Below are 23,941 nucleotides of genomic sequence, written 5' to 3'. Positions count from 1 at the left end.
CACCGCAGTGACCTGCTTTTTTGTTGCGGTCCGCGGGCTTTGTCGGCACGCCAGAACGCAGGCATTTACCTGGAAGTGAGGTCAAGAGGTTTCCTGTTGACCTCACTTCCTGGCAAAGTTCAGGAAAGCCCCCGGTGTCGCCAAAGTGCCCGCCCCGACCCAACAAAATCCAACATGGCCGCGCGCACAGTAGCGCACCGGCCGCCCTGCTCCTATGTTATCTGTCACATGTGCCTTGAGACATGCGACAGAAAAATGCACCCAGGCCCTGCCCATTCACCCCAATTCCCCCCGGTGTCATACATACCTGTCCGGTCGCAGCGCTGATCCCCCGCGACTCCCTCCTCCTTCACAGCAGACGCCGGCCGGTCACATGTGCCGAGCAGCTGACAGCCAGCACTGTGTTCAGTGTGAGCTGTGCTGGCTGCTCGCACTCTGCAGCTGTGACCCGGGGAGAGTGGGTGCAGATTTTTGCACCCACTCTCCTCAAATGGAGGGTCTGCCCTCCTAGAAAATGGGGGATACGTTCCCTGAACGTGCCCCCATATTCTAGAAGGTCCAGAGCCGACGTGGGACATCCAAATGGATTTCTGCGGACCCATTTTTTTTATTAAATTGGAGAACAAGGGAATGATTTGGGGAGTGTTTTTTCTAATAAAAAATTTTTTGTTGTCTTTTTTTGCTTTTGTTTACTGTCAATTAGTTATGTCGGGTGTCTGATAGACGCCGTGACATCACTAATTGCTGGGCTTGATGCCAGGTGACATTACACATCTGGTATCAACCCCATTTATTACCCCGTTTGCCAACGCACCAGGGCGCGGGATGAGTTGGGGCGAAGCGCCAGGATTGGCGCTTCTAATGGATGCGCCACTTCTGGGGCGGCTGTGGCCTGCTATTTTTAGGCTGGGAAGAGTCCAATAACCATGGCTCTTCCCACCCTGAGAATACCAGATCTCAGCTGTCAGCTTCACCTTGGCTGGTGATCTAATTTGGGGGGACCCCATGTTATTTTTTTTTTATTATTTTTATTTATAAATAAAAAAAAAAAAACCTGGGGAGCCCTCCAAATTGATCACCAGACAAGATGAAGCTGCCAGCTGTGGTTTGCAGGCTACAGCTGTCTGCTTTACCCTGACTGGCTATCAAAAATAGGGGGGACCCCACGCCATTTTATTTTTTTGTTTTTGTGATAAAAACTAGGCTAGGCACCCTTTAGTGCCACATGAAAGGTACTAAAGGTGCCAGCTTAGAATATGCAGGGGGGGGGTGGGACGTTGTATATATATTTGACCTCCATTGACGCTTTTTAGGCTGGATGCCCACAATCGGGGTTTGCAGCGTTTTGGGCGCAGAGTGTTTTCCCTGCGTCCATGACGCTGCGTTGTGCAGTAGAAGCACAGTGGAAGGATTTTTAGAAATCTCATGCCCACTGTGCTCCTTTTCTCTGCAGCATAAACCGACCTGTGAAGCAGCTTCCCGAGCCTCAGCATGTAAATATATGCTGCGGAGACAAGAGTGTTCTCTGCAGGTAGAATAGAGCTCCACAGCAGCCTGAACCCAAATCGTGGGCATGGGCAGCTGCGTTCTCCCGTGGGAAACACTCACATCTCTGCAGGAGGCTGACACTGTGTACTAGACGCCGTGTCGCTGGATCATGGCCACATAGCCCAACAGTGAGAATATTGTTGCTACAGCTACATTTTGGGGGAAGTAGCTGTGGATTCAAAATGATTAATATACTCCTGAATAAAATCCTTGAGGGGTGCAGATTCCAAAATGGGGTCACTAGGTACCCAAGTCTTAAAAAACGCACCTAAAAAAACGCATGGAAAACGCATGAAAAACGCATGATGCGTTGTTTCTCAAAAAGCATTGTTTACAATTCTCCCCTCTGCCAGAGGGTGCGTTTTTTTCCGCGCGGAAAAAAAAGCAACGTGTGCACATACCCTTACTGGTGAGATTCTATGTAAACAGGAGGAGGGAGAAGGCACTAGAGGGAGGAGCAGGAGCTAGAGGCAGAGAGAGGAGCTAGAGGCAGAGAGAGGAGCTAGAGGCAGAGAGAGGAGCTAGAGGCAGAGAGAGGAGCTAGAGGCAGAGAGAGGAGCTAGAGGCAGAGAGAGGAGCTAGAGGCAGAGAGAGGAGCTAGAGGCAGAGAGAGGAGCTAGAGGCAGAGAGAGGAGCTAGAGGCAGAGCTCCACCCCCTCCTCCTGTTTCTATCTACATAGATTCTCATCAGTAACAACTGTCGTCTCCTATCTCAGTAATGGGAAAGTCTTCACTGATACAGATTTTACTTCCTGTTATTACAGGGGAAAGAAGGCCAGGCAGCAGACAGGGGCGGGAATAACTAGCAAAACCCGACCCACCTATTAGATATTTTGTTGCACCTATCATCACATAAAGCATTTCACAAACTATACTTGCCTGTATTTCATAAACTATTCATCCGATCTCACAAGTAAAGGTATGTATAGAATCAGCCTGATCGCGCCAGTATAGCACTGGCTTTAGTTTATATAGGAAAATCTGGTGATTGGTTCTCTAAAAATCTTTTCTGTTCTCAATGGATTTGTACTTATAGTTTTGAGCTTGATGCCTAGGTTACTAGTCTCATTGGAAAGGAGTACATGCTTGTAAGCGGTGTGCTTTAGAGCTTGCAAGCGCTGCTCTGAAACGGACTGGATTGCTGAATCTCTAATGCTGCAGAGGGACCGCACCCTCAGCTTGCAGCTTTGTGGAGCACAAAGTTTAGACCATAGCATGACAATGTTCTTGGCCTGAGTAGGCAGTCATCTGGAGGCACTGCCTTCTGTGAAGCAGGAAGCCAAAGGCAAAGAAGCGTGTGCTCTTGAAGACACCCGATGGCCATGCCCCTAAAATAATTCATGACCTTGCATCATTAGTAGTGTAATGAAAATGTTGTAGGTTAGAGACCATGAAAAAGGACTATGATCTGTCAATAATGGCCATATTAAACTCCACTGCAGAGTTTTATTGTATTTAACAGCTGGAGGTTTGTTTCTTATCCAAGTCCCCTGCCCCTAGTAATATTCTCACCCTCCATCTTCTATCACTGCCGCCCCAGTCAGTCTCTGGCAGGTTGTGTCCTGCTGGCATCTCAAGTGTTTCATGGAGCGCGCTGGAGGTCACAGCTCAATACAGCTCTAAGAGCCTCGTTCTCATCCTCGTAGCGTTGCATTGAGCGCTTATGACATAACTTCTGACCTCCAGTCAGACATTGAGGTCACAAGATGACACTGTGGCACTCGTGGGTATAATACTAAGGACAGGGAGCTTAGGTAAAAAGCGCCACTCCAGCACTGAACCCGCCACTTGATTGGTGCTTTAAACCAACATTTATGGCAGTGTACAAAAAAGCAGGACAGAACCTGAACCAAAAAGTGCATGTAAATATAGTCTAAACTGTTCATTTGGAGTCAACTTTTCCCATGTAAAAAGGGTAATTCTGACACAGAGGGGACAGTCTGATCAGTGCCAATGTGTAGTGATATGAGTCAATAACAAGGAGAATAGTAAAGCTCATTTATCAAAATAGTCATGGAAATGAGGATGAAGAGCTGTAGTCTGTCACTCCAGCTCTATTCCCCAACCCAACGCTGACTCCTCCCCCTGTTTGATGTCTCCTTTACCTGAAATCACACTCAGAAATGGTCAATGAAACAGGAGGAGGTAGTGCTGAGCGAGGAATAGAGCTGAGCGAGGAATAGAGCTGGAGTGACAGAGGCTTCAGATCTACAAATAGCCCTTCAGCCTCCTTTGCAGAGCAATGACAATGCTGATTTCTCAGTAATGGAATATCAATGTAAGGTATTGATGGACTTGTCTGTGAAAGAGCTAAAAGAGTATAAATATTTTGGTGTGAAATCCTGAAAAAAAAAATCATTTTAGGAAATGCATGTTGCATTAGTTAAAATATTAGGCCAGATAATGAAAACCAGACAGGCCCACGGAGGTCAATGTGGTTTGTCAGACACCATTAGTATTTTATTTCAAGGATCTGGCACTTCCATAGTTGTAGCTGTTCTGCAATAATGGCCCCCACTGTAGTCAATAGGGTCTGTAAAATGCTGCTGTGCAGTGATATAGGAGCAATGGGTTACCGCAGTAGTACATAGAACAGAGCGGTCATCCTGAAGTCTGGCAGGGCTAGGGGACAACTGAGGTAGGAGCTGTAAGAAAGGAGCTAAATCTGGAAGAATAAAAGGTCTTATCCACTTGGTAAAGGGACATTTCAAGGTTAGTTTGCCGGTAACTTATTTCACGAGGACAGACATTTTAGGCTATGTTCACACGGCAGTATTCTGGTCAGCATTTGTAAGTCAAAGGCAGGAGGAAAAGCAGCATAGAAACATGGCACCACTTCTGTATTTTTTACCCTCTTCTGGTATTAGCTTACACATAGCAAGGTAAAAAAAACCTCCCCAAATATGCAATGTGTGAACATTGTCTTAAAGGGGTATTCCAATCTCCAAGATCCTATCCCAATGTAGTAGGTGTAATAATAATAAATAATAATATTAGCAACTACCCCCAATTAGAAATGTAGTATAGTTTTCCTGATATAGCCATGTCTCTTGCCTCATGTGCAGGGCATTGCAACTTAGGTATCCATGGTTACGACCATGAGCAACTGTCACTGAGTAGTTGTAATCATGAATATCTAAGCTGCAATGCCCTGCACATGAGGTAAGAGACATGGCTATATCAGGAAAACTATACTAAATTTCTAACAGGAGATATTTGCTAATATTATTATGCCTACTATATATTGGGATATATATCTATATAAAAAATTTTACACACTCTCTGACAGGACCCGGTCCATCGGCAGTGTTGGCAGACTGTGGTTGATGTATGTGAGCTGTGAGGGCTGGTTCTAATGGACAGCATCTGCCACTCTTCTTTTGATTAGCCAGCCTGGCGTGACACACACATGACATCATGCCAGGCCGGGTGATCAGAAGAGCAACCATGGATGCCTCAGGGAAGAGGCAGTTGTCAGGGCTCCAGTCCAGCAGCCGCAGATTACTGATGAGGTCAATGGATCAGGTCCTGTGAGTCAGTTTGCACCAGCTCCAATCAGGATGGCGTGCTCTACACTGTAGGTACAAAGATGATGCTGTGCCTAGTGTATGATATATGATGGTGCCACTAAATATACCGGGAAGGGTATTATATAAAGACTAATATATATTCCCCGGCTGTGTATGATGCAGACGTATAGCGCCCCCTATAGACCCACATCAGTGACAGCCCGGTGACATTGGACCTGACAGTCTTCCCCTGTATTCTGCATCCTTCCTCACCTACACACATGCCAGGGGGACTTAGTGTAGAGCATCAATGCAGACACATAGGAAGGGGCATCCCCCGGCGTATGACATCAGCGCTGCCTCACACAGGCGGCTCCCTGCAGCCTGCCGTTATGCTAGGTTCACCGTACTCACCTACTGGAAAAACAAGGGCTCAGCACCAGGGCGTCACTGGCAGCCGGAAAGAGACAAGCCCAGAAATCAGAGGCCAAGCTGCCAGACAGCGGCTCCGGAAACCAAGAGCTTCTCAAGCAGAGCGCCCACCTGCGTTTCAAACAGCGGAAATGCGTCATCCGTATCGTCCATGCGTTTCACGATAGAACAGAGTCAGCGGTTCAAACACAGGAAGTCAACTTTCTGCGACTGTCAATGCCAGTGCCAAGCAGGGGACGCCTGTTTAAAGCGATGTTGTAAGCGAGGCGCAGGCTGTGTTGCTGCTCTTCCTCCAGGCGCAGACAAGTGCAGAGTCACCCCCTGCTGTGCAGCAGCTGTGGCTATGCTCGGGGATGGCTCATTACCTGCCACACGTGTGTGTTCACCTTTAACCCTGGCGTGCACAGTGTGCCTCCACCTGGAGCTCTGCGCTATGTCCTAGGTCTGCGGTAGAGTGCTGGCAGCCCCGAGTCCTGTAAGTATGTGCCCCCCTGTAAGAGATAGTCACTGGTGCCAACATTACTAATATAGTGGCATTCATTCCGGGCATTAACTGGAATGCAAAAGACCCATGGAACTTTCTCACCCTCCAGATGTCACTCATTTAACCCCTTTGTCACCAGGCCACTTTCCATTTTTACTTTTCTTTGTGCTATATAAATGACTTGGCAACATGATTCTTCAGGAAGGATGCTGCTTGTTGTGTGTCACCATTTTCTGAACCTGCAGCTGAGTGAAGACTTGTTCACTGCATGGTGATCTGAGGAGTGTGTGTGTGTGTGTGTGTATATATGTATGTGTGTATATATATATATATATATATATACATATATATATATATATATATATATATATATATATATATATATATATATATATATATATATATAATATAATTATTGCTTTTTTTTTGGGATGGAAGTGTGGCAGCCAAAATAAAAATGTGAATTCAGTCATTATAATGTGTTATGTGGGAAATACTGTGCGTACAATTTTGGGCTAACATATATAAGAAGGACATGCAGTTCTTTAAAGTATTCATACACATCTCTAAAAGAAAAAAAAAATTAAAGGGAACCTGTCATGTGAAAAGAAAATGCTATTAACCTGCAGATATGGGGTTAATAGGTTTTGAATCCTGCCCGACAACTGCACATCGAACCCCGCTGCTTACCTTTTAATCCGTTAAGGTTTCTCATTGGGGTAATGCCTTCACAGGTTCAGTCACCGCTCCATGTGTGCAGAGCTGTGGTTGTGGCTGTCAGTCAGTGCTGGAGTCGCGGTTACAGCCGCTGCACACACAGAGCCGTGACTGAACCCGCGAGGGCACCACCCCAATGACCGAAACCCAAATGCTGCTGGGAAGAATATGGCCCTGTGCGCACACTGCGTTTTTACCCGTGTTTATTTTGCGTTTTTGCTGCAGAAATTTCTTGATAAAATGGTTGTAACCTTTCTGCAGACATTCCCCAGCAAAACCTATGGGGAAAAAAAATAGCTGTGCGCACACTGCATTTTTTTTTCTCAAAAACATTCTTTCTGCAGGTACCTGCGTTTTTTTTGCCATAGATAATTCTAAAATAGCGCAGGGACCAACCTGCAAAAAAAAACACACCAAAAACGCGTTTTTGGTGCTTTTTTTTGAACGCAGATGCGCTAATCTTTCACTGTCAAGAAATTTCTTGAGGAAAATCCTTTTTCTAGTGCACACAGGGCGTAAGGGTAATTTTCTCCTGGCACTGGGCAGGTTCTGAATGCTCTTAACCTGCAGATTAACCCCATAATGGTGTTTTTTTTTGTTTTTTTTTTTTTTACATGAAACGTTCCCTTTTAAATGTATTTTTTTGTGATCTACCGACACTAAGTAGCAAGTCTTTGTGAAGTGTAAAGGAAATGATACATGGCTTTCTAAATAAAAAAAAAAAATTGGGATGTGCATTTGAATTCATCCCGAGGTCAATACTTTGTAGGACCACCTTTCGCTGCAGTTACTGCTGCAAGTCTTTTGGTTATGTCTCTACCAGCTTTGCTCAGCTAGAGACTGAAATGTTTGGCTGTTCTTTGAAGAATAGCTCTAGATCAGTGAGAGTGGATGGAGGCGTCTGTGAACAGCAATTTTCAAGTCTTATCACAGATTCTCAACAGGATTTAGGTCTGGACTGTGACTGGGCTATTCACACACATGAATATACTTTGACATAAACCAATGTTCCCCAGCTACAGGCCTCAAGAGCCACCCACAGTGCATGTTTTCAGGATTTCCTTAGTATTGCACAGGTAATGTAATTATCACCTGTGCAATACTTAAATCCTGAAAACCTCTATTAGTGGCTCTTGAGGAATGGAGTTGGGGAACACTGATCTAAACCATTCCCTTGTCTCTGGGTCGTTGTCCTTTTGGAAGGTGAACCAATGCCCCATTCTGAAGTCTTTTGCAGCATCTAACGAGATTTCCTCCAGGATTGCCCTATATGTAGCTCCATCTTCCCATCAAGTCTGATCAGCTTCCCCGTCCCTGTTGAAGTTAAACATTTTGACAGCATGATGCTGCCACCACCATGTTTGACAGTGTAGATGGTGTTTTCAGGGCAATGTGCAGAGTTAGATTTCTTCCACACATAACGTTTTGCATTCAGCCCAAAAAGTTCTACTTTGGTCTCATCTAACCAGAGCACCTTCTTCCACATGCTAGCTGTGCCCCTTTCTTGGCTAAATGCATAACACTATTTACGTCACTTACATAGCTGGATTAGCGCTACTGCGTGAGGTGTATATAGATTTTTTTTTTTTTTAAGGGTTTGTCCAGTAGCGGACAACCTTATTTCAAGCTTTAACAAATTTATTATATCTAAGTCCATTGCTAGATTCACAGCCACACAGTTGAGTGCTACTGCTTCTTTCTGCTACAGAGAGGAGAGAAGACATGCCTCATGTGTTTGTGTACTGTGAATGAGAGACTTCATAGCAGCTGGTCTCCTCCGATTAGCTTACAGTGAAAATCAGTCTGCAGTGAGCAAACTGGTGAAATATAAAAGTCGTATGGTGTTATTCCTCATGCACACGTACATGACAGATAAATAACTGGCTGTTCCAGCCTTGCCGTTCTGTTGGTTCCTGCCATTCTTTCTACAAGTCTTGTGGTGATATTCAATCTACTCTCAGATGAACACTTCAGCCAGTCACTAGTCACAGTACGATGGTACTACCACTATATCTGAGGCTAGGTGGTACTACCACTGTATCTGAGGCTAGGTGGTACTACCACTGTATCTGAGGCTAGGGGGTACTACCACTGTATCTGAGGCTAGGGGGTACTACCACTGTATCTGAGGCTAGGTGGTACTACCACTGTATCTGAGGCTAGTTGTTTTTAGCGCACCACACATTCATATCTGTTCCTCATCGTGTTTTCTTAATTGGTAAAGCATGTATGTTAAGTAACATAAGGGGGCAAATGACTTATTTATGTTTATTTTCATAGGTAAATCCTGCAAACAATCATATTTAACTCTTTGAATTTAAAGCAAAATTTGAGAAGAAGGCAATAAGTCCTAAAAATGGCCGAACGTGGAGCTCACATCACTACAGCTTCCCCAGAAGATAACCGACCCTCTATATTTGAAGTTGTGGCTCAGGAGAGCTTGATGACAGCGGTGAGGCCTGCACTTCACCATGTCGTCAAGGTAAGGGCTGAAAGGCTAAAAATGTTTGTACATCTTGACCAGTGTGCAGACCTGTCAAATCACCCAGTTCCCTGAGCTTTCCCCCTAACTTTATCAACAAACCTGTTAGAAGCATTCATTAGAGGGTTTTAAAGGGATTGTCCATTACATGTTGTTAATGTACGAATTGACCCATTCTGGTAGAAAAAACAAAATACACATTCGCCTGATGGACCAATGTTGCTCCATTCTACCCCATACATTGTGTTCAACCAGCCTCTGACTCCCTTTCTGGTAAGTGACGTCAAGAGACATTGTAGCCACTGATTGACTGCAGTAGTCACAGCTGTTATTCTTGGATGAAACATGAATGCTGCAGCTAAACAGAGGCTGCTGACTGCTGCATCATGCCCTGACACTCCCTGCTGCAAGGGCAAGCCAGGAGAATGGCGGGGACAGGCAAATATTTCATAATATGGTGTGGCAGGTATGTGGGTTTTGCTTAATAATGTTACCACTACCGTGGTAAGAGGTACTTTCATATAAAAAAAAACTGTATATGTGGCACATCCAGCGTTTGGACACTGTATGCAAGTGTTATGTGTGTGTATGTATATAATGTTGTATTGCACTATTTGTGTGGAGTTGATATTTTGGCATTGCATATCACTACCATGCAGGTAATGAATATCGGTATACTTCTGGTACTGTATGACATTAATTACGTTTGGGTTCCAATATTATTGGGCAGTTTATGCTGTAATTATTTTATTACTAGGTTTGGACAGGGCTCTTCTATGCCGCCTTAAGGCCCAGTCACACACAGCGACTTACCAGCGATCCCGCCAACGATGTGAACTGATAAGGATTGCTGGTAAGTCGCTGGTGAGATGTCACACAGTCAGACCTTACCAATGACGCAGTAACGATGGGCGACCTGTATAACGATCTCGGCGATGGTGGGACTGTGTTAGGAGGTTGTTGGTAGGTGTCAAACACAGCGATGTGTCTTGCCCAGCAGGACATTGCCTTTGAAGAAAATGGTCTGGACCATTCGGCAACGACTAGCGATCTCACAGCAGGGGCCTGATCGCTGGTAGGTGTCACACACAATGAGATCGCTGCTACGTCACAGAAACTGACTCCGCAACAATCTTGTTAGTGATCTCGTTGTGTATGACAGGGCCTTTAGAAAAGGTGGTAACACCATGTGTTACCCTAAGATCTAGTTCCAGACCTACTGTAAGGAAAATTCTCTACATTAAGCATTCTGTGGTGTTACACCTGCACATGTGGGAACAAATGGTATTCTGATGTGTCCATTTAAGGAGAGAAAATGAGTCTAGAAGAGTTTGCCCTTCTTTTCCAATGGTATCTAGTTTTCTGCAGGACCATAGCATAGCCAACCTCACTATGGTTTCTGTTTGTATAAAATTGCAAAATAATACATCTAACACTTGCGATAGCTTATGTGTGTGAATAAAGACTACCAAATCCTGAATGAGGTGTAGACCATAAACATAAAAACATCATGAACTTCTAATTTTATGCCCAATTCGCAGGTCCTCGCAGAATCAAATCCTGCATGCTTTGGGCCATTGTGGAGATGGTTTGATGAACTCTATACCCTGCTGGACCTGCTTCTCCAGCAGCATTATTTGTCATGGGCCAGTGCCTCATTTTCTGAGAACTTCTACGGACTAAAGAGAGTGGTCATGGGAGAAAGCGGTGGGCATCGTACTCTGCCGCGGAGAGAGTACTGGAGGTCTCTTGTGCTGCTGGTGCTCGTACCTTATCTAAGGGTGAAACTGGAGAAATTTATTAACAGACTGCGAGAAGATGAAGATTATTCAATACAGAACTCAAGTTCATTCAGTAAAAGATGTTATAAGGCATTTCTGGCTTCCTACCCCTTTGTGAAACTGTCCTGGGAAGGCTGGTTCCTCTTCTACCAGCTGAGGTATATTCTGTGCAATACAGGTCATCACTCTCCATTGCTCCGTGTGGCTGGGGTGCAGCTGTCCAGACTTACACTGGAAGATTTACACGCCATGGATGCGTCTTCAGAAAAGGCGACCTCCACACCGTCTACTCTCAGGTAACTTACAGTGGATCCAGGGCATTCTGTTGTCATTTCTTTTTTTAATTATTATTCTTCGGTACAGAAATAAATGTTTTTTTTATTATCTATAGAACTAGTTCATTTTGTTAAGGGAAGCTTTTATCAGAAAATGACCAATTATTTAAATCAAGTTTTTATGATAAACGTATTTTGTTTAAGGCTAGTTTCACACTTGCGTTGAATGGTATCCGTTGCATTGCGTTGTGTAACGGATGCAACGGATGTGTTGCATATAGTGGCACAACGGATGCTGCAAAACAACGCAATTCGTTTTTATTTTATTTTTTTTATTTTTTTTACAGTTTTACCAGCGGCAGACTATTGTGAACGATCAGCTGATCGCTCCCTGCAGCCGGCCGACGGGTGATCAGCTGATCGCTCCCTGCAGCCGACCACCGGTGATCAGCTGAGCGCTGTCACTTGCCGGCCGCCGGGTGATCAGCTGATCACTCCCTGCAGCCGACCGCCGGGTGATCAGCTGAGCGCTGTCACTTGCCGGCGCCCGGGCATGCCAGCGGGCGGGCGCTCAGCTGAGCGCTGTGACTTGCCGGCGGCCGGGCATGCTGGCGGCCAATCGTTCAGCTGAGCGCTGTCGCTTGCCGACGGCCGGACGCTCAGCTGAACGTTCGGCCACCGCGAGCCAAAATAAAGTTTGATTTAAAAAAAAAAAGAGCATGCGCAGTGAAATCCAGAGGATTCCACTGCTCAAAACAACGTTGCATGTTGCGTTCCTCCTGCTGGGCGGAAGCAACGGAGCGCGCCCAGCGGAAGCAACGCAGGTCCTTTTGGTACAATCCGTCACCCATACAAGTCTATGGGAAACAGCGGAATCCGTTAACGGATTTCGCTGTTTTCCAAAAGGGTGGATTGTAACGGAAGGAAATAAACACAAGTGTGAAAGTACCCTAAGGCTATGTCCGCACGTTGCTTTTTACCTGCTTTTTACCTGCTTTTTTGCTGCTTTTTCAACTGCAGCGTTTAATGCCAAAATGGTTGTGTTTTGCTTTTCAAGCAAAGTCTATGGGAATTTGGGTTTCTTGTCCGCACTATGCAGTTCAAACTGCAGCCTTTTTGTTGCAGAACTTTGGTCAAAAACTCAGCTTTGCAGTGCAAAACCCAAATGGCAAAAACAATTGACATGTCAATTGTTTTTGCCATTTGGGTTTTGCACTGCAAAGCTGAGTTTTTGACCAAAGTTCTGCAACAAAAAGGCTGCAGTTTGAACTGCATAGTGCGGACAAGAAACCCAAATCCCCATAGACTTTGCTTGAAAAGCAAAACACAACCATTTTGGCATTAAACGCTGCAGTTGAAAAAGCAGCAAAAAAGCAGGTAAAAAGCAGGTAAAAAGCAACGTGCGGACATAGCCTTAGACTTTTGCATATCCCACTCTGTTTTAAAACTAGAAATCTCTGTTTTCACACTGGCCCCTGTGCTTTTTGCAGATTATGCACTGTTTCAGGAAACAACACTTGTACATGTCCACAATGGTCAGACCTGACTATGTGTTTTGTATTGAAGTGTCTAAATAACCTATGCAGAGGTCATTGTGTATGGAGGGGGAGCAAGGTCAGCTGTGACATCACCTATTCTGAATGGTGGACCCTATGTGATAAGCTGCGTATAGAGATTTTACCTGTCACTGTAATCCTGCCTCTGATGATAAGGAGCCTGCTGAAAAACCTTTCTGAAAGGATGAGAAGAGAGTCTGTGTGTATTGAAAGAAAAAAAAAAGAAAAAATCTTGTTGAGATAGATGGATATATAGATAGATTATATTATTTTATATATATTTTTTGTTTGCATGTATTTGAAAAATAAATGGAAAAACACCAAACTAAAATCTGTTTTAATCAATAGGTAAATTTTTGTTGATGGCCTCCCTTTAGTTCACCGGCCACACCTGTAGTGGGCTGTACCATATCCTACCATAAGGAGTTACACAACAAAGCAATGTCTTGTTCGTACCATGACACATGACAGTAAAGCGGGATATTGCTGGGAAGGTCAGCCTACTTGGGCCAGCCTCGCCATAAAGAATTGACCATTCTGTGGCTGCGGTTGTCCCAGAACGTTTAGCACAATGCTGGCATCATATAAATAATGCTTTGTAATCATCATGTTTTAAAGGAAAAACAAAGTAGCTGCCTTTTTTCTTTTCAGAGAGTGAGCGTGTAATTACACTTCATGTTCGGAAAGATGTGTCTCGGTGCCAACTTTACTGCTGTATCCTCTCCTCTCCTTAATTGAAAACTTTTCAGTAGATTCTGGATTGTGCGCATTTGACCACAACAGCTCTAAGCTTTTACTACACGGCAGCTTCCAGTTGAGAGTGAACTGTTGTAATTTACTTGTCTTGAGCTGTTTACTATGGTGCAAAACCTGTCACAAGGTTGCATGCATTTATTTATTTTTATTATTATATTATTCCTATTCCAAAAATTGAATTTCAGTGATTGAAAGTTGCCCCAGCTCTATATGACTCAGATACAGATGTTGGAGGGGTCCAGTTTTTACATCTGGAATATGGACCCATCTGAACAAAGCCGTGTGCAGGAGGCTGTATATAATATATATATATATATATATATATATATAATATATTATATTATATTATATTATATTATATTAGATATAGATAGATAATATCTATATATATATATCTGCAATGCCTTCAATCACCTAAATGACTATAAAATAGCAATTTGACTGAGCATGCCATAAAAAGAAAAATGTAAGTAAAAAAAAAAAATCAGAAGTATAGTAGACCACAATTAGGCTGCATTCACACACACTGGCCGCTGAAGTCTCCTGTGAAAACTGTTCCCCTGTACAGTCACTTAATTCTGCACATGCAAAATGTTACAATAGGCTCCAAGTCTTGTAGGTATAATTAGGCTATGTGCGCACGTTGCGTAATTACATGCAGTTACGCTGCGTTCTGCACCGCAGCGTAACTGCATGCGTCCTGCGTCACCAGCACAGTCTATGAAGATTGTGCATGAGACGTGCGCACGTGGCGTATTAGAGCGAAGCGCTTCGGCTGCTGCCCAAAGCGCGCGTTCTAAGAAGTGACATGTCACTTCTTTCCTGCGCTTTGCCTGCATTCCCCGCCCTGTCTATGGGAGGGGCTGCAGTCAGAGCGCATGGAATCTGCTTTTTTTTTTCCCATTCCGGACTCTTTCTGCAGCGATTTTTAAAGCTCACGTGTGCTCTTTAAATCACTGCAGAAATGTCTGCACTGACTGTACGCAGGGTCGGCTCCAGGTTTTTGTGGGCCCCGGGCGGAAGAGTCCCAGTGGGCCCCATAAACACGCAGACACACACACACACACACACACACACACACACACACACACACACACACACACACACACACACACATACATACATACATACATACACACACACACACACACACACACACACACACACACACACACACACACACACACACACACACACATACATACATACATACATACATACATACATACATACATACATACATATACACACACACACGTACATATTTAAAGACAAACTCACAAAAATACATATAAACAGACAAATCTATACAGTCATATACACTGACATACATAGATACACATCATACATGCATACATACAGAGACACACTGCTATGCTGCATACATACATACATACAGACAGACACACACATACTGCTCTGCTACATACATACAGACACACACATACTGCTCTGCATGCATACATACATATAGACACACACACACTCCTCTGCTACATACATACATATAGACAGACACACACATACTGCTCTGCTGCATACATACATACGGACACACTGCTCTGCTGCATACATACATACAGACACACTGCTCTGCTGCATACATACATACAGACACACATATACTGCTCTGCTGCATACATACAGACACACATACTGCTCTGCTGCATGCATACATACAGACACACACATACTGCTCTGCTGCATGCATACATACATACAGACACGCATACTGCTCTGCTGCATAGATACATACATACAGACACGCATACTGCTCTGCTGCATAGATACATACATACATACATACAGACACGCATACTGCTCTGCTGCATATATACATACATACAGACACGCATACTGCTCTGCTGCATATATACATACATACAGACACGCATACTGCTCTGCTGCATATATACATACATACAGACAGACACGCATACTGCTCTGCTGCATATATACATACATACAGACACGCATACTGCTCTGCTGCATATATACATACAGACACACGCATACTGCTCTGCTGCATATATACATACATACATACATACAGACACGCATACTGCTCTGCTGCATATATACATACATACAGACACGCATACTGCTCTGCTGCATATATACATACATGCATACAGACACGCATACTGCTCTGCTGCATATATACATATATACATACAGACACGCATACTGCTCTGCTGCATATATATATACATACATACATACATACATACAGACACGCATACTGCTCTGCTGCATATATACATACATGCATATATGTATATGTGTGTGTGTGTGTGTGTATATATATATATATATATATATATTATTATATTACACAGACAGACACACACCTTGCTCTGCGGGGCCCACACACGCGGCTCCGGGGGCCACACACGCACGGGGGGACAGGGAGGGAGTAATGTTCCACATACTGATCAGGTCACGGTGCAGATGGGGCCCACACAGCGCTGGAGGGAAGCGATGTGCTGGGGGTCGCTGGCTGGCACTGTGACTCCTTCATCTGTGGGACCGAGCAGGACGTCGGGCGGTAGCTCCGCCCACAGATGATGCTCAATGCAGGAGAACACAGTGAAAGCTGTGGTCTGCGGGCCTTTAAAGGGCCGGCAGCCACAGTTTCCAGTGACAAGGACTGCGGTCCCCGGAACTCTGCCCAGGGGCAGCAGAACTGACGAGTCCGAGTGGGCCCCCCCCAGCTCTCCAGGGCCCCGGCATTTGCCCGGGTATGCCGCATGCTGACGCCGGCCCTGACTGTACGCAACGTGCACACATGGCCTTTCTGCTGTTTCCCTAGAAGATTAACATGCACAAGAATGTTTGTTTTCTTTACATGTTGTTTACCCATTGTCCATATTCACTGTTTGTCATGACACCTCTGTTACATCTACACATTCCCCCATCCCTTCTTAATTATAGGAAGTCGGGTCTTGTGATGTCCCGTACATGTGTAGACAGGATGCCGTCTCCTGTGAATTACAGGGTGACTATCACATATCCAGTCTGCTTTCACTGCTATATTTCCCTCTGTATGTCCTTCCATGCAGCGAACGCTATAGAGACTTGAGAAATTGGTGAAAAGATAACCTCTTTGCTGCCTGTAGGCACTAATCATAGAGCAGTTTTTTGGGTTTTTTTTCAGGTAAGATAGCAACTACCTACCTGCCCTGCTGTCAGCCACTCTCCCCCGGCTCAGAGTGGTCCTCTGATCGCTCCTGCCGTGATTTGTGCTGCTTCTTGTGACGTCACGTCGACAGGGCAAGAGTTTATGCTCGCCTTGTTGACGGGCATCACAGTTGACGTCATGTTGCCTCCCTGTTGGGCGGGTACTGTGTGGAGTCCCAGCACATTCTGTAGTTCAGTGGTCTCAAACATGCTGCCAGTATGCTGCATGCATGCGGCCCCTGATGCTGCTTGCGGCGCACAGGCCCGTGGCCCCCTTGCTGATCACTGCCTGCGCTGGGGCCGCGCAGACTTCCCGGCGCTGCTCAGACACGAGCTCTGTATACAGCTACTGCAATGATCAGCTGCTGGCCAATAAGAGGCCAGCAGCAAATCATGGAGTAGTTGTATAGAGAGCAAGTCCCTGCGCAGCGCCTGGGAATCTGTCCTCTGATATAAAGCTCTGTCAGCGGCGGCCCCTGCAGCGATCAAGAAGCGTGAAACAGGCCACCGAGGGAACAAGGACAGGTGGAAAGAATTTGCGGGAGGGGGGGGTATTTTGTTTTGTGTGTGAAGACTGGCACCATAGGGGACAATTCTACAGGACAGAGCATTGTTACAAGAAGAGGATCAGGAAAGGGGACATTAATACAGGATGAGCAGAAGAATGGGCACAATACTATAGGATGGGCACATTTATTACAAGATTGGCACAAGGATGGGGCACATTATTACAGGATGGGGCATTACTATAGGATGAGCACATTACTACATTATATGTGCCTATATTGTCCTCTGCTAGAGGTCAGTGCTGGGCAGGCTACTGACGGCCAATGAGTGTGCAGAGGGCGGGGCTGGACAGTGAGGCCGGGCGGTGCCAGCTCTGACTGAGGTTTGGCAACCAAGGAGAGGAAAAAGTCAAGTTTGCTTGAGCTGCAGGTAAATAAAGTAGCTGCAGAGAATTTGAGTGATAATTCTAGAGGGACAAAAGTCAGAAAACAAAAATAATGTAAGGATGTTTTATGACAATACAGCACAGATTAGCTTAAAAAAAAATTTGGAGTTTGTCGGACAACTCCTTTTTAAGGGTGGAAACACATCTATGCGAGTAAAATCGGTACGACTGGGCTGAAAAAAACTCGGCTGATTTTAGTTCACGTTAGGTGCGAGTGCAACGCAAGTGCGATGCTATTTCTGAGATTTTACTAGCGTGTGTAATGCGTGTGTAATGCGTATTTTTTACTATGTCATCTGCCATTCAGCGCTGCTACATGGCCGCTGACAGCAGACACAGGCAGCCATGTAGCAGAGCTGAACGGCAGATGACAGCAGACACAGACAGAGCCGCACTGTGAGAATGAACTCGGGTGAACTTAACCCAATTTCATTGTCATGCTGCGGCTCTGTCTGTGCCGCGTCCTGATTAGCGGTCACCAGTGAAGGGCTCACCGGTGACCGCTAATCCCCTGAGTGACTGAAGTTAGCAGCCCTCTCTCATACTCACCGATCCCCGGCGCCGCACTGCACGGCTTTCTCACTGCTCCGGCGGCTTTTACTATTTTGAAAAAGCCGGCCGCTCATTAAACAATCTCGTATTCCCTGCTTTCCCCGCCCACAGGCGCCTATGATTGGTTGCAGTGAGACACGCCCCCACGCTGAGTGACAGGTGTCACACTGCACCCAATCACAGCAGCCGGTGGGCGGGTCTATACTGTGCAGTGAAATAAATAAATAAATAATTTAAAAAAATGGCGTGCGGTCCCCCCCAATTTTAATACCAGCCAGATAAAGCCATACGGCTGAAGGCTGGTATTCTCAGGATGGGGAGCTCCACGTTATGGGGAGCCCCCCAGCCTAACAATATCAGCCAACAGCCGCCCAGAATTGCCGCATACATTATATGCGACAGTTCTGGGACTGTACCCGGCTCTTCCCGATTTGCCCTGGTGCGCCTGTGGGCGGGGAAAGCAGGGAATACGAGATTGTTTAATGAGCGGCCGGCTTTTTCAAAATAGTAAAAGCCGCCGCAGCAGTGTGACAGCCGTGCAGTGCCGCGCCGAAGATCGGGGAACGGTAAGTATGAGAGAGGGGGGGAAACTGACCGGCAGACTGTGAGAGAGGGAGAGAGATAGTGACGGACCGACAGAGAGAGAGAATAGAGACCGAGAGGGAGAGACCGACTGACAGAGAATAGTGATTGACAGACATTGGGAGACATCGCTCGTTTCCAGTGTTTTTTTTTTTTTTTTTTTGTTTTTTTTTTACACGCTCCCATAGACTTGCATTGGAGAAACTCGCAGTAGAAACTCGCAAAAAAGCAGCATGCTGCGATTTTTTTTCTCAGTCCGATTTGGACTGAGAAAAAAATCGCAGATGAGAGCTGAATCATTCACTAACATGTGTCCGATTCCAATGCGAGATTTTCTCGCATTGCTCTACTGCGAGAAACTCGCAAGTGAGAAGCAGCCCTAAGAGACCATTGCAAAATTTTCAGTTTTTTTTTCTGATTTTTCTCTTTTTATACGTGTATGTATGTATGTATGTATGTATGTATGTATGTATGTATGTATGTATGTATGTATGTATGTATGTATGTGTGTGTGTGTGTATGTGTGTGTATATATATGTGTGTGTATATATATGTATATATGTATATATATATATATATATATATATATATATATATATATATATATATATATATATATATATATATATATATATCACATACACATACACACATATATATATATAATAATAATTTATTATTATTATTAATATTAATTTTTTTTTTTTTTAGTAAAAATGTAAATTGTTCTTTTATTCTATAAACTGCTGACCTGTCTCTGAATTTCCAAGCAATACATTTTTTGTATTTATTCTCTGAAAATGAGAAATGGTCAAAATAACAAAACAATGCATTGCTTTCAGACCTCATATAATGCAAAGAAAACAAGTTCATAATCATTTAGAAACAACAATACTAATAATGTTTTAACTCCGGTAGAGTTAAAAAAAATCAATATTTTGTGGAATAACCATGATTTTTAATCCCAGCTTTCATGCGTCTTGACATACTTTCCACCAGTCTTTCACACTGGTTTTGGGTGACCTTATGCCACTCCTGGTGGAAAAATGTAAGCAGTTCTGCTTTGTTTGATGGCTTGTGACTATCCATCTTCCTCTTGATTATTTCAGCAATAGCCAGTTTTATGTTCAAGGAACACAGTGCTTACAAGCTCTTTGCTATAGAGCTTGCAAGCATTGCTATAAATGTGGTTAGATTCGGCCAGCTTCATTGTCTTTGCGCTACTCCAATTTGTTTTTATTGATTTTTGCAAGTTAAAATGGGGAGGTTTCCGTTGGGATAGCATGGGGTGATAGTGGGGGTCATGATTATTTAGGTAACCGGGGGTAACAAATTAATTTACATATAGGGACCAGGGTTAAGAGTTCGTTTTTACACTTGATTGACAGTTCTGTCAATCTGGTTAGTTTTTTTTTGTGCAGTCACAATGCATGTATTAAATGATTTTGGCTATATAATGTCATGCGGTAAGTTTTTAGTCCTAGTCAATGGTTTCTTTTATGTGTAGTTGTGAGTACCAGAGACCACACCGTTGAATATGCACGGCCCAGCTACAAGCAGGGGAGAGGTGCATGCTTAAAGGATGGAAAGTTGTACAATGCCATTATATGGCCATGTTAATGAACCAATACACATGGAAAACATTGACTGAAGAGAATCTTATTAACCTTTTTAAATGTGATTTTAATATTTTGGTGTTTTCTCCCCAGTGTGGGTGGCGTATTGAAGAAGGCTCTTGGTGGCGTGTCGATGACGTTGTCTTCCAGCCTATCACTGGGAGTGTTCTTCCTGCAGTTTCTAGAATGGTGGTACTCAGCCGAAAACCAAGAGACCATTAAATCTCTGAGTGCATTGCCCGCACCCTCTGCTCCTATTCATTTTGACCTGGAAACATATTCTCCCCTCCTGCCAAAACTGAAGACTGTGTGCCCACTTTGTCGTAAAGTAAGAGTTAACGATACGGCTCTTGGCACCTCAGGATATGTTTTCTGCTACCGGTGTGCTTATTACTACGTGAAAAATCACCAACGCTGTCCAGTGAGTGGCTACCCAACCGAGCTGCAGCATCTAATACGACTCTACACACCCGATGGTTAGACTGGGATCAGATAACACTGTTGACTTTGGAAATGAATTAGATCTCCCTAGAAGACAATCGAACCTTAAGTAGCCTGGCAATAGAAACTTCCAAAGACACCGATAATATCCTACATAGTTACCAGTAGTAGCGCGTTTTAGGCATGCACAATACTCTGCTTCTGGGATCTTCCCAGATCTGTTAGATGGAGGCCTGACCTACAGCAAGAGTCTACAAATCCGGAATGGGAATTCCTGTATTGTCTGAACTGTAAAATGTAATTTAATACTAATTTTTGTGATTTCTGTGAGGAAACCTAATGAGCTATTTAACATGTTCATTATTAGAATCTAGGTGCAGAGCTTCGGTTGACGGGATTGACAAAATAATTTATTTACAATGAATCCATTTGTGTGGTTTTACTTCTTACCAATCGTTTATATGTTTAAAATTTAGAATTTGAAATAATGATGAAAGGTATTACACAAGTAAGGATATCTTACCAATCATCTCTAACAATCACTGGTATTAATGGGAAAGCTGAGTATTTATGATGAAAGTAGCATTTTTTTATGTTTAGATGCGCAATAGTGTGATTTTATAGAGGCAATATATTCACCAATATGGTAGACTCTGATAAAATGTGGTCCTGCTATCACCGGAGGAGCCATAGTTTGTTCCAATATGCTTTAAAGGGATCTTGTCATTGGCATATTAGCCGGTTTACAAATTTCCTCAACCCTTATTAAAATATACGTTTATTTATTATTCATTAAAAAAATCCCAAGAACACACAAACACCTAACACTAGGATCAGGTGGCACCCCCCCCCCCCCCTCCCCAATATAGATGTATAGGGTTATGGCAACGTATTAGAGATGAAATAAGGAGGAGGGGGGGGGGAGATTATGATGACCCTTGGGACAGTACATAAAAATAAAAGGGGATAAGGGGAAATAAAGGTTGCCGTTCCCAGAATATAATAGGTTTAGAACGCATATTGATGTATTGTACCCTATTATATTCTGGGAACAGCAACCTTTATTTCCCCTTATCCCCTTTTATTTTTATGTATTATCCCTAAGTCTAGGGCAAGGAAAAGGGAAAGTCGGCGAGGAACGGGGGCGCCCGGTAACTCAAGGTGTCACACCCTCCGTTGTCAGGTAGGGACACTTCCCCTACATCTATATAGAGGTCACCTGATCCTAGTGTTAGGTGTTTGTGTGTTCTTGGGATGTTTTAATGAATTATAAATAAACGTATATTTTAATAAGGGTTGAGGACATTTATAAACCGGCTTGTACTACTCTACCGAACAACAATTGCATTTGTTACTGTAAGTCCTCGTTGGGATATTGGACAACTAACCAAAGGAAAATGTATAAAGACCCTTTGATGCTTACTACATCCGTAATTTGCATGTAGCATTTCAATGGAAATTGTAAAGAAATCCAGCCTTTGAAGTTTTAATCACAAATGCAGGGTGTGAACAGTTCTCCTGTCTTTCTGCCCATTTCCCACCTCTATCAGGAGCTTACTGCACATGCACTGCCCCCTCTGACATTTCAGACAGGAGGACAGCTCATGGAGAGTGGCCTGTCAGTCAGAGACCTGAAAAATAAGGGGAGAGGCAGGGGAGCTGATTAAAACTTCAAGGCTGGATTTCTCTACAATTTCAAAATTGCATCCATACCTTGCCTGTAGTATTAATCATGATCAGGGCACAGTCAGCCGTATGACTCGTCCAAGGATTGCAATGGTCGCACTGGCCAGCGGCTCTCCTGACCTGAGCGTGATGGCTGCATAGAAATACACGCTGACATGCTCAGGTCAGGAGAGCAGACTGCCAGTCCGAGCATCGTAATGGGATCCTTGGACTAGTCAAGTGACTATACCCTTAAAGGACTTTTGACAAGCAGGCCTTCAATTAGGGGTTTAATATCCTAATCACACATTCCCTTTTAACAGAAGGGCTGATCTAGAAAATGAACATTTTATATAAAGTAATGTGACGGACAAGATGTTATTGCATTATGTCTGTCATGATTCAGGTTTCAGCAAAAGGTGCTTACCGGTGACAATAAGAGGTCCTAAACATTTCCGAGCTAGTTACGTATGGGGAACTAAGGGTCAGGTGTGTGGAAATGTAATATGCCTGTCCCTTCTTTCCATTGACCCCAGTGTACTCTTGTGGAAAAGTCAGTATCTGTTAACTCTCCACACATGTGTTTAGGCACCTTTTTAAAGGGAAAGTGTCATGTTTAAAGATGGGAAGTAAAAGGTACACCATTAAAAATTAATCAAACTTGCCATTTCTATGTACCTCCGTGTTCTGTTTTGGGTTTTTTTTTCCGATCCCTGATCTTTTATTTACTGCTTGCTCCTAAGAATACTAGCTACCACTGCAGTCTTATCACCAGTGGCTGATTTTAGTAGGTAGCACCGTGTTTACAAGCTCTTTTCCATAGAACTTGTAATCAGTGCTCTGAAAGTGGCCAGGATTGGTCGAACGCACAGCTAGCTCTTTATCCTGATCAGTGCCAAGGCCCTCCTAATAATACAGAAAGTGAAAAAGCTGAGGAGCCAGTATAGTACTGGAGATTTGGATCATAAGAAAACTCCTTTTGGGCTCCTTTTGTATACCTTTATACGCACTTGCTCAGACTTGATGCATAAATACCGAGTCCAATAGAATACCATGTTTTGTATTGGTTTGAAATCTGCAGGAAAATCTTCTTGTGCCTCTGTATGAAAGTGGAGGCGTATGTTACAATACCCGTGGTGGCCAGTGGCTGCACACTTTTGCTGGTAAATCGTGCTCCCATTGGTCATCGTGGGTGAATGTTGGCTGACACTGTCTGAAACGGTCTAAGCCCAGAAGAAGTGTACATGTGTCTATTATAGTTGTCGCTGTATGTGCTAATCATTGATTTGGCTTTAAGAGTACTACTGTGGTTTGATTGGTGGCTTTAGCCAATGATTATGCTTCATAGCCATGCGCTTGCAGATCACTAGACACTGTGCAGTCAGCAGTATATTACTATGCACGGTAACTGAC

At 44.0% G+C, this 23,941-nt stretch overlaps 2 protein-coding genes across 3 annotated transcripts in view; one reads left to right on the top strand and one right to left on the bottom strand.

Moving 5' to 3' along the window:
* AP2B1 (adaptor related protein complex 2 subunit beta 1) overlaps positions 1–5,622 on the bottom strand; it is a 202,989-nt gene extending 197,367 nt beyond the window's left edge. For both annotated transcript variants that reach the window (XM_075336254.1, XM_075336255.1), the window contains exon 1: positions 5,472–5,622. The gene's annotated coding sequence lies outside the window, so the exon portion shown is untranslated. The remainder of the gene's footprint in view (positions 1–5,471) is intronic.
* A 77-nt stretch (positions 5,623–5,699) lies between these two features.
* Positions 5,700–21,821, top strand: PEX12 (peroxisomal biogenesis factor 12). Its single transcript, XM_075336256.1, has 4 exons — positions 5,700–5,964; positions 8,971–9,172; positions 10,714–11,249; positions 20,516–21,821. Exons 2-4 carry the CDS (start codon positions 9,047–9,049, stop codon positions 20,901–20,903), a joined length of 1,050 nt encoding a protein of 349 aa, XP_075192371.1. The 5' UTR covers positions 5,700–5,964; positions 8,971–9,046; the 3' UTR covers positions 20,904–21,821.
* Positions 21,822–23,941: the final 2,120 nt, after the last annotated feature.

Source organism: Anomaloglossus baeobatrachus, chromosome 2, assembly GCF_048569485.1.
Source record: "Anomaloglossus baeobatrachus isolate aAnoBae1 chromosome 2, aAnoBae1.hap1, whole genome shotgun sequence".
In the NCBI taxonomy this organism is placed as follows: domain Eukaryota; kingdom Metazoa; phylum Chordata; class Amphibia; order Anura; family Aromobatidae; genus Anomaloglossus; species Anomaloglossus baeobatrachus.
The sequence above is the reverse complement of the archived record's forward strand: the minus strand, read 5'-3'. Positions and strand labels throughout refer to the sequence as shown.

Bases quoted from the DNA above. Each gene is read 5' to 3' on its own strand.
- PEX12 (XM_075336256.1), top strand. From the start codon at position 9,047: ATGGCCGAACGTGGAGCTCACATCACTACAGCTTCCCCAGAAGATAAC. The intron at 9,173-10,713 runs GTAAGGGCTGAA...CCCAATTCGCAG, and splicing joins CACTTCACCATGTCGTCAAG to GTCCTCGCAGAATCAAATCC. The intron at 11,250-20,515 runs GTAACTTACAGT...TTTTCTCCCCAG, and splicing joins TCCACACCGTCTACTCTCAG to TGTGGGTGGCGTATTGAAGA.